Raw genomic sequence first — 11,700 nt, forward strand, 5'->3', positions numbered from 1 at the left:
CAAAGGTTTTCTATTTTAATATACTTTCAAATATAATTTATTCTAATTTATAATATTATTATTATTATATATTATTATCAAAGCTGAATTTTCTTCAGAATGATTTCTGAAGGATCATGTGACACTGAAGACTGGAGGAATGATGCTGAAAATTCAGCTTTGATCACAGGAACAATTACATTTTAATGTATATTCAAATAGAAAACCATTATTTTAAATTGTATTAATATTTTTCTGTATTTTTGATCAAATAAATGCAGCCTTGATGAGCAGAAGAGACTTGTTTCAAAAACATTAAAAATAATAATGTTTCAAATTCCCAACTTTTGACCTGTACTGTGTCTGTCCAGTTTTGTCTTTTGTTTGTTTATTTATATGAATTATATGATTATCATGATAGTATTGTAAGCTATTGCTTCTGCTGATAGATAGATAGATAGATAGATAGATAGATAGATAGATAGATAGATAGATAGATAGATAGATAGATAGATAGATAGATGATTAATAGATAGATAGATAGATAGATAGATAGATAGATAGATAGATAGATAGATAGATAGATAGATAGATAGATAGATAGATAGATACTCTTAGGCCGTGTGTCCACCAAAGCGTTTTTAGTCGGCTGAAAACGCTGGACGCTCTACTGAAAACGCCTAGCTGTGGGCGCTTGAGAGCGTTTTGGCAGCGCTGCGTTTTTTCAGTTGAGACGATTCGTTGCTATGATACAGAATATCAGCAGCACAGTTTACTTGTAACTGATTTCGCAGATAATTTTGTTTCATACTAAAAATGTATTTTTCATCCATTTTGTTCGGTTAGCTCTGCTGGTTGACGTCGTTGTACAGAAAGGATGTTGTGACGGTTGGTCGGTGTGATATTTGTCCCGCCCCTCCTCCACTGTGATTGGACGTCTGGGTAAAAAGTGACAGTGATGAGCGCAGCGTTTTACCCAAAGTTGAACATTTTTCAACTCTCGGCGACCAGTAAAAAACGCCGGGCGCTCAGCACTTGAGCGTTAAATACTCGCTCAGCGCCTCGTTACGCTCATGGCGTTTAAAAAACGCGGCGCTCCCATTGAAAACAATTAGAATTTTACGCCAGCTGCGTGAAAAAACGCTTTGGTGGACACACGGCCTTAATGCAGTTTTCATAGTGGCCACTAGATGATAGTAAAGCCCTTCTGATGAGCCGCTGCTGAACTCCCAGAATCCACCGCGAAGGCGCGGAATCCGAATATTTACATGATGTAACAGAAATTTCACGACCTCTGCGATGCGCAATTCTATTTTTAATATACGTGCCTTGTTCGGTTCTTATAGGCAAATACATGTAGCGCAGGATGTCGTTCTGGAAACAACCGAAAGGAATATATTAGTCTCTCAGCTGTTTGAAATGTGAGCGAGATATATAGCGAGTTCCAGCTTTATGTTTTTGTCTCAATACTTGAGTTGTCACTTGTGTATGTGGGTGATACTGATCCGACTGAAGGAGTCTGATAGATAGATAGATGGAGTGTTTGAGGATGAGTACTTCAGATCTCAGTGGACACAGTCCTGCTTCCAGCACTCCTGCAGAATCCAGAGAGAAACTCCAGGATCTGCTGCATTCCGTGAAGGAACTCCATGACGCTGCACTGCAAGGTAACGTTAACGTTACAGTTTAAAATATACTATTATAATAATACATTTATTTTATATAGCGCCTTTAAAAGTTGCTTTCTCAAAGCGCTTTACAGGCAAACATAACAACAGAGAAAACTACACACTTTAAATACAAAAATAAACAAATAAAATGAATAATCAAGTAAAAGCAATCCTAAAATAAAAAGTTTTGAGAAGAGATTTAAAAGTCACTAATGTATTTGCTTCCCTGATGTCGGGGAACTATTAAAATATAATTGTTCATGCTTTGGGGAATCATAATTATTACTTAATTACGTCATAACTCTGAAATAAATAGTTATAACTACACAGAAAGTCATAATTTCAAAATGTTACCTCATAATTACGATTTTTTATTATCTACGTATGTCATTGTGACTTAATATGTCAATCTCGACGTTACATCATAATTTCAATTAGTCATAATTTTGACTTTTTGTCATAAATTTTATTTATCTCATACATTTGATTTAGTAGATTTAGTCATAGTAATGATTTATGATTTTTATTTTTTCTGTCATGATTTTTATTTATTTATTTTTTTACTTTTCTGTCATAAATAAGATTTACCAAAGTATGACTTTTTTTCTTAAAGTATGTGATTGAAATGGGCTTCCATTAAAAAAAAAAATTCAGGAACTTCCAAAATTCTAATTCTACTCTATTAATGCATTTGATTCAAAAAATTACTTTAAATACTACTTCATAATGTACATTGAAGGCCCTATGAATTGAAATCAGTTTATTTAATAATATTTTATTAAAAGTTTAACAATATGAGATGCTTTTGCAATGATAACTTTTCTCATTTTCAGAATTACAGGCAAAAATAACCAAACTGAAGAAAGAGCGCTGTCTGTAAGTCTAAGGCTTTTACAGTATAAGAACATATCATTGCTCAAAGCTGTATGAAGATTTTTTTAAAGCTGTTTGATTTAATAAGTACTAGATCATTAACATTTTGAAGGACTTCTAGAGAGTTTCTTCTGGGGTAATAATTCTGTAATAAATGTCAAATATGATCTCTAACTGTAATAATACCCTTCCCTCTCAGAGATGCTCAGAGACTGAGTGAATTTCACAGCAAGAACCAGCAGTTACGAGAGCAACAGAAGATCCTGCAGGAGAAGATCAGACAGTTAGAGGACAGGTGCTCTGAAAAGCACATTTTTTACCTCTTTATTTATTTTTTATCTTATCTTAAATTTGTTCTGAAAGTTTAAGTTGCCGTTTTCTTTGTCTCTGGGCTTAGGGTGTGTTCTGGACCATGTGATCGTTGTGCTGTGACTGAGAAGCAGATTACAAAAACAAACACTGAGTTTATTGATACTAATCAGAAAAATCTGTCTGTCATATCTGAGCTAGGTGAGGATTTTTGTTTTCCGTTATATTGTTATTATGCATCATCATATTGTGACTCAATATACATCTATATCTATTATATCAACCCAAAAATCTGCATTATGTGTGTATTGCTGTGTTTAGAGGCAGAGAGGAAGACTCTGAAAGATGAAAACAGGAGACTGAGTCTTGAGCTAGAGCGACTTAAAAAGTCTGGGTAAGTGAGTCAAATGAAACATGACATCAATACTGATAATTGAATCACATGAGCGTCTGATGTGTGTGTGTGTGTGTGTTTAGTTCTCCGCAGAATGTGTTTTCTGAGGCAGAGGAGGGGATGATCCCAGATTCTCCTCGTCGTCCGCTCTCTTTACCTGTTGCCAGCAAGATGAAACGACGGAAAGAACAGAACCACGTCCGCTACGCCGAGACACCATTGTCACTCTCACACCCCGGTTAGAAATTTAAAAGGAGGAAAAAGGCTCAGCTGCACTGTTTAAATGACACTGACACAAATTAGATATTTAAAAAGCAATATTTAACAATTCAGGATGTGTTGGGTGATCACCACTGACCTTAACTTAATGAGATTTGTTTTACAAACAGACACGTGTGTGTTATATATATATATATATATATATATTTATGTTTAAATATAGTATATAAGTAAATAGATATAAATGAACTTTTATTTAAATATACAGGTGTATATGTATGTGTTTGAATGTTTACTTAATATATATTAATTTGGCTATTTAACAGCTATTTTAATAATTATATAGATAGTTATTGGTTTTTAATTATAGTATATAAATAAATAGCTATATATTTTTCTATTTATATATATATGTGTGTGTGTGTGTGTAAATGTACACATATGCATCTATAATTTTCATTTTTGTAGTTATGAATTCTTCAATATATATATATATATATATATATAAATAGCTATATATTGATTTTTAGTTATAATATATTAAAATAGAAAACAGTCATTTTAAATGGTTGTACTATTTCACAATCTTACTGTTTTTTTATTTATTTTTTTATCAAATAAATGCAGCCTTGGTGAGCAGAAGAGTGTGTGTGTATATATATATATATATATATATATATATATATGTAGTTCTTTTTTTCTTTTACAGAACCCAGGCGAGGAGATCCACCTGTGCCCGTCGGCTGTAATGGCAATGGTGTGCTGGTCGCTGAGACATGTGAAATGGATGTGACTTGCATGGCAGGTATTATGAGCGGATCTTCACGTTTTAAATTATATTCTTTGTAAGCATAAATTGAATGTATTTTTTGTATATATATTTTAGAGCCTAATAACAAGAAACATTTCAGCACTGTGGTTCCCGAGACCTGCCGTATAGAAGTCTATCCAGAACAGGTTATGCCTTATCTTAATTAAAGTTTGACTTATACGACTTAGTCATTCATTGTATCCCAATATGCATTTTTAGGTTTAGTTTTAGTTGTGCATTTTGAAGATGACCTAGAAAATACTTAGTTATGTACAGAAAACCTCTATATCCGCACTGGCAGTGTTCAGCAGTGTGTGTTCACATATCCAATGTTTCTCTTCAGTTTGATGAGGATGATGAAGATGATGATCTTCACACTGAACGAGGTCAACAACCTGAGTCAAAGGACTGCACAAACATGTAACGACACACTCTTAAATCCAAACAAACTACCATTTGAACTCTCACTAATGACCAGTGAGACAGAAATATTGTCTGAACCTGAAATACTTCATAATAGTAGCTGTTGTTTTTTATATATCTGTTCCAGCATCACTGCAGTCCAGATTAACGATTCCCCGTCCATTCTGCATTGCCGTCCGTTGGTTCCTCGAGAACAGCAGCAGCCGCCCGTAGACGACTTTCCACGCACACCTTCAAATAACACCACATGTGTGCCAGTAAAAGGGAAGAGAAAACATACAGATGGCAGGAAAAGAGAAGAGAAGATTTCTGATTGCAGCCTGAATGATCCTGATGAGACCGAAATCAAGGGGATGATATTTGCGTCCACTCCAGCTAATGGTCATAAAGAGAGCAAGAATCAGGAAACAACGGTTAGACACAGTGAGACAGAAGCAATACAGACACACCACTTTTCCACCGGATTTACACATTTTAAAACAGTTTCACATAAAAGTATAAGTTTTTGAATTGTATGTAACTATTTTAATTTTGTAGGATTCCAAGAGAAGGAAATGTTTGGACCAGCGCACACCTCGCAAAAGTTCTCTTGAGAACCAAAACACACATTTTCCATACGGTAATACAGAAACATTATGAACAGTTTGCTATAATAGTTTATTGATAATCTTGAGTAGTTTAGGGTGAATCATTTTGCTAATGTTTTTTTTTTTTTTTTTCTTCTCTGGTCTGATGACAGACCAGAGCTGGAGTGTGGATCCAGGAGCTGATCTGGCTCAGTATGATACAGAGAGTTCTCTTCAACCAGAGGTACTGATATACACTGAAAATTAATTCTGAACTTTAATATTTTTTTAACCACCATATTTACACTACACTGCTAACCTAATATGTTTATTCAGCAAGAATGCATTACATTGATCAACTGCAACAGTAAACAAATTTATGTGGTTTCTATTTCAAATAAATACTGTTCTTTTGAACTTTCTATTCATCAAAGAATTCTGAAAAAAAAATGTATCACGGTTTACACCGTAATATGAAGCAGCACAACTGTTTTTAACATTGATAATCAAAGTCTATTGAACAGCAACTCAGCATATTCGAATGATTTCTGAAGGATCATGTGACACTGACGACTGGAGTAATGATGCTGAAAATTCAGCTTTGATCACAGGAATAAATTACATTTTATAATATATTTAAATAGAAAAGTTATTTTACATTGTAACATTATTTCACAATATTACAATTTTTACTGTATTTTTGATCAAATAAATGCAGCATTAGTGAGCAGAAGAGACTTCTTTCAAAAATCGTTCAAACTTTTGCATTTACTGTTTAATGTGTTTGCATTAGTAAAAAATTTTCCCAAATTGCACTAGGCCAGATTCAGAACAGACTTGGAAACAATGGACACTGACTGCACATTTGTGAGTCACAGTCTTCTCCTGAGAGGCCAGAAGAGGACGGGACAATCCCAAACCACTGGTATCATATGAACAAACAGCTGATTTGATTTGTAGCTTCGGATTAATTTCTGAGCCCCCCGTAAACAACTTCTACATGTGATTGATCAACAGGTATTGGGCAGAGGGCAAACGACAGCCTTGCTGACATCTTCGATAAGACAGGGTTCGGAGAATATGAGTCTTGTCCACAGGACGAGAGCTCTGTTCCAAAACAAGACAGTACGTTCGAGGAGGAGAGAGGGGAAGATGATGATGATGAAGAAGAAGAACAAGTGGCAGCAGGTAATGTTTCGTTGTTTCAGTCATTTCCAAATAGCAGACAGTTTTCCAGTAGCTTTGTTTTATTTGTCCTTCATCTTTTAAACCTTTTTACCAAACATATTGCGATTGTTCAGAGGGATTCCGCCGGCCTGCAGACCTGAGCCGAGTGACGTCGGACGGTGATACATCTAGCAGGTGAGAAATATGCTTTTATTGGTAATAAAGGTTCTTGTTGAGCTGTTTTGGAAAGATTGATATTGTGAAAATCACTATACATATAGTTTGAAATAGTGGTATTTTAGTGTATATATATATATATATATATATATATATAAACAATCAGCATATTGTTAATCTTTTTTTTTTTTCATTTACATTTGTCTATGTAGTTTTTAGTATTTTTTATTTTTTTACTATTTTCGTATATCAGATTAAATTTTAGTATAAAAATGAAAAATGTTGCTTTGGCAACTAGCTGAAATAAAATGTTATAAATATTTATTTCAGTAAATGTTTATTTTATATCAAGTAACACATTTTTTAATGGTTTTAGTTAACTATAATAATTCTGGTTTGAAAAAGTATTAAAGTATTTAATTTAATTTAATGCAAATACTTCAGATTACAGAACTTTAAGTGCATATGGTCCTAAAATACAGTGATTTAATGTCAACAAAATAGATGGTTAGAATAATAAAATTATTAGCAATTTAAAATCTTTCATTAATTACATTTGTACATTTGAACGAGACATTGTACATGTTTTGCTTTCTATTCCAGGAATAAGTCTTTTGCTCGTGTGGAAGTTGTGCGTAAGAAAGACGAAAGAAGAAAACTAAAAGGACATTATTGTAAAGAGTGTGAAATTGTGAGTCAGTTTATACAGTATATGACCAACTATATTTTTCTTTTTGCTAAATAATCATAGCATCGATAATTAAATCTGTTGTAATTAAGACCATTCTGTTGTTTCAGTATTATGCACACCTTCCAGAGGAAGAGAGGCTGAAAAAACTGTCTTCCTGTTCACGGCATCGCTACCGCTACATTCCACCTTCCACTCCGGAAAACTTCTGGGAAGTGGGCTTCCCGTCGACACAAACCTGTGTGGAAAGAGGTTCTGCATTATGTCATTTTGACAAATTGAAAGAAATTGATGAAACTTTGAAATCTTGCACTATTAAGAACTATTTAACAAAATGTAAAAAAAATAAAAACATTTCCCAGTACACACAGTGAGTGAGACTTTTGAAGAGCATTATTATGCTTTTTTACATTTTCAGCTTTCTTTAGTGTGTAATGTTGCGGTTTGAGCATGAAAAGTACAACAAAAAGCACAGTCACTCCAAAGAGAGTTGTTCTCTATATCAGTAAGTGTTCCTGAACTCCCTGAAACGCCTCCCTTGTAGTCTTGAGTTTTTTTCATTCCTAATTTAAATAATTCCTCCACAAGGCATACGCAAATAAAGGGGGCAAGGACTGGTTGAGTTGATAGTGTTGAAACTCACGCTTATGGTAAGAGGCGGGACATTTCCCAAACACGCTCCAAGCGTTTGACCAATCACAACTCTCTGGTTCAGCTGACCAATCAGAGCACAGTGTGCTTTTCAGAAGGAGGGGCTTCATAGAGACAGGAACTAAACAGAGCGTTACTGGCAGACTGGGAAAAGAGGAGCTGCAACAATGAAGAATATGTGAAGTTTAGTGTTTTTTGAACATTCAAGTCAAAAAACGTATTCTAGTAGACACTAAAAACAAAAGGGCATAATATGGCCTCTTTAATATATAGACTTCCTGCAAAAGAAAAAAACATGTTTATTTTTTCAGTTTATCTTGGTCATTGAAGCATTTAGGTAACATTCTCATTGCTTTGCTCTCAACAGGATACATCAAAGAGGACGATCAGCCGGACGTGCGGATACGCAGGAGACGACCGTACCTCGCCATGTTCTCACCGAAAGTCAAGTCCCAAAAAAAGCAGCACTGAGTCGACTCGTTGTGACTTCAGATGGGATTTAAAAACCCCACTGGAACTAAATGGATAAATGTGACATGTTGATTGAGAGTGAATCTTCTGCTCATGTCCTGAATCACAGCTGCATATTTTAATTTATTTTATATGTGTTACACTGAGTTATTCAATGTCCTCAGATTTTATTAAATGATTTTGATTAATAAACAAACCTTATTTTGTCTAGAGGATTTTTTGAACTATGTAAATTGTAAACTGTATGTATGCTTAATTTTGACTGTATTTTGTAAAAATAAAAAAAATCTTTAAATGGTACTTAATAAAACATTTTTTAAGGTGCATTTGTTTACAGTGCATCTAAATATATGATTGTGCACGTAGTTGCAGTAGCAAAATAAATTATTTTAATAGTGATGAAGAAAATAATTTTATAAATCACCTTTCTGCTAGTAATTTTTCTATTCAGCCTATATAATGTTCTGAATAGTGCATCTTTTTAGGCTTATGTAGTTTAAATATTAATTCATGTGAATGTTTGATTTAAATGTCATTTTTGTTTAATATTGATCATCAAATTCTGGTAGTGTTGAGTCACCACTTGGTGCCCAAAGAAAAAATGTCTCCTGAAGCAAAACCATTTGAACACCACTGACTTATACTATTAATGTGTTATGAAGAAAGCCATGCATGACTCTTGAGTGCTTTTGTGCCGACAGCTGCAGGCACCCACATTTTCAGGCTGTGACCTGCTGAGATGGAGCGCAGACAGAGGTAGGCTCTCTCTTTTCTGAGCAAACCAGTGGAGGCGAAGGAGGCTCGTGGCAAAACTGAGAAAGAAGCCGATTTAGCTTTCAGCATCTGCTCCAATCATAGGGTCACAAATGGATTCAGGAGAACAACACTCCTGGAAAGAGGAGTGGAGCGCAGTGAAAACATCTCTTCTGGACAGTTAATCCAAAGAGATTCAAAGGTCTAGCAATTTATTTTTGCCTTCACATTTTAAATGACCTTTTAAACAGATGATTTTGTTTTGAAAATGTGAGCACTGCCATGTAAATTATTATTTACTGCTGTGTTCTCTTACAATAAGTCTGAGCCCAGGAGCAGTAGACGGGTTCATTTCATCAAAAACATGAGACAACATGACACTTGCAATGGAAGGTATGGTTTATGTCTGGCCCTGCACGTTAAACTGGACAAGCAGAATGGTAAACTTTGCACTGGAGCTTGTATGTGACTCGCTGCCAAAATATGCAATGACCTCAAGAAGCCAGAGGTCAAGCACCTTATAAATGTAAGAAAAGCACTATGATATTAATATGTGCTCCATGGTTTTCTAATAAGGTCTTTTCACACTTGAAATAGTTAAAGGGATAGTTCTCACCTTTACAGTTTTTTACAATCGCTATGACAATTCTTTCAATACTTTTAACAAATTTCCTATTCTCTTAACACAGTTAGCACTACATCCATCTGTGTAAGCTATACTATTAACACATTTCTTGTTTCTTTAACACAAAATGCATACAATTAACACAAATTTAAAATGCTTGAACTTCTTTTACACACAAGCTCAAACAAGACCGAAACAATGGATTTTTACTGGCAAATTTACCAATGCTTTAACACTGTATGTCAGAACAGAAAACACCATGGCATGTTCTAAACCTAACCTTTCAGGCTAAAGTCAAGGTAAACAGCTGTTTATATTGTGCATTGAAACACAAATATATCCCCTGTATTTTATTCTTTTGTTACTGAGAAACAGCTGATTGAATTAAATATATACATTTATTTTTATTTATTTTATTTATTGCAGCAATTCTGTCTCTGTCTTCGTTTTTTCATTACAGTAACCGTATATTCTTTAAAGCACTCAGAGATGGGTCTTTTTTCATTGAATTTCTGCAGCAAAAGACCTAAACCCAACGAAACAAAAATGTAGAGAGGCTTCAAAAGAAACTGCAGTGCAAAACACAATCTATGATCAATACAATATACTGTCTGTTGTATAAGGGCAGACCTGACACAAATAAAATAATGCAGTTTCTGTAATTCCATCAGATGTTAGTGTTTTTATGACATTGTGCTATGATTGACAATCTTCCTGTTGGACGAGAATATATGTTAGTGTTTTGAAAAATTATTTGATTTTGAGACATGTTTGCAGTGTTTTGGTAGACATAGTGTATTGTTGCCAGTGTATTACTGTATTTTGAAAGTAAGTGTTGGAGTTTAGTTTACAATGTGAGATTTTGAGCATGAAATTAACTGTTTTGCCAATTGTGTGTTGTAGGTCTGTTGGTGCGTTAAGAGTTTAGGAAATTTGTTAAAAGTAGAGCTGTCAAAATAACGCGTTAATTTCGATTAATTAATCTGAGAAGAAATAACGCGTTAAAACAATAATGCAGATTAATCCATTCCGTTTTGACCTTTGCGGAGCCGTTCTAGCATTCGTGTAAAAAGAAGGAGGGTGACAAGAACGCACTGCTTGGATCATTGTTTGGAACATTTACTTATAACAAACGGAGTTCGTCAAACTCTAAAGTACCACATAAATGCAAAGCATCCAGGAGTGTGTGCGTGAGTCGATGAGTGTGTCTGAGAGAAAGCGCGCTTGTGTGTGTGTGTATGTTGTAACTTTTCACGCGCTCTCACGTCACACAACCATTTTCTCACGCACAGAAAAATCGCGCACCAAAGAGAGGACACGGAAACAGACAAGACAGAGCACGTTACTTATGATATTAAAAAAATCTCAGCTCTCAGATTCTGTTAATTTTATTACGAAAATCAAACAATACCGTTTTGGCGCTTGTTAATGTGACATGACAGATTCCTATAGCGGCACGTGAACCGATCATCTCTAGCTAATAGTAAATAAACACGAATGAACAATGTTGAAAGATACAGTAGGGCAGCCTAAAACCTACCGAAATGTAGCCTATATTCCTCGATCAATCAGTGTTTTTCAACCGCGAAAAGAGCTCAATAAAACAGCTGGAGAACAATTATGTCACATAACATTTAGCCCTAAGTTACCTCAGGAAAGCCATTTCATGACCATTTATAGCATGTTATAGTTGGCTATAAAAAAAGAGCTATAGAGAGTATTTTTCAAAATTTATGTAGCCTACTACTATATTACGTATGTATTATATTTTTACTTATATCAAAGTTGTTATTTGTAATAAACACGCATTATATTTAATTTGAGCTATTTTTTAACCTTAAATACTACCAGCTGATATGGCTCTCTGTATTTTTACAGCATTGGGTGAGATTTTTTTTTTCTTGAGAAAAATGAATGCCTATCT

At 34.4% G+C, this 11,700-nt stretch overlaps 1 protein-coding gene across 1 annotated transcript; it reads left to right on the forward strand.

The window, feature by feature from the left end:
• Window positions 1-1,196: 1,196 nt before the first annotated feature.
• Window positions 1,197-8,722, forward strand: rbbp8 (retinoblastoma binding protein 8). The gene is made up of 18 exons (XM_077245322.1): window positions 1,197-1,646; window positions 2,483-2,525; window positions 2,722-2,817; window positions 2,920-3,032; window positions 3,153-3,225; window positions 3,309-3,463; window positions 4,154-4,249; window positions 4,331-4,401; window positions 4,599-4,675; window positions 4,806-5,091; window positions 5,216-5,297; window positions 5,418-5,488; window positions 6,064-6,169; window positions 6,262-6,432; window positions 6,546-6,606; window positions 7,192-7,279; window positions 7,387-7,528; window positions 8,295-8,722. Exons 1-18 carry the CDS (start codon window positions 1,514-1,516, stop codon window positions 8,396-8,398), a joined length of 1,968 nt encoding a protein of 655 aa, XP_077101437.1. The 5' UTR covers window positions 1,197-1,513; the 3' UTR covers window positions 8,399-8,722.
• The last annotated feature ends 2,978 nt before the right edge of the window (window positions 8,723-11,700 follow it).

This window comes from Siphateles boraxobius, unplaced genomic scaffold (genome assembly GCF_051911475.1).
Source record: "Siphateles boraxobius isolate OS27281-9 unplaced genomic scaffold, OSU_SipBor_1 26, whole genome shotgun sequence".
NCBI classification, from domain to species: Eukaryota; Metazoa; Chordata; class Actinopteri; order Cypriniformes; family Leuciscidae; genus Siphateles; species Siphateles boraxobius.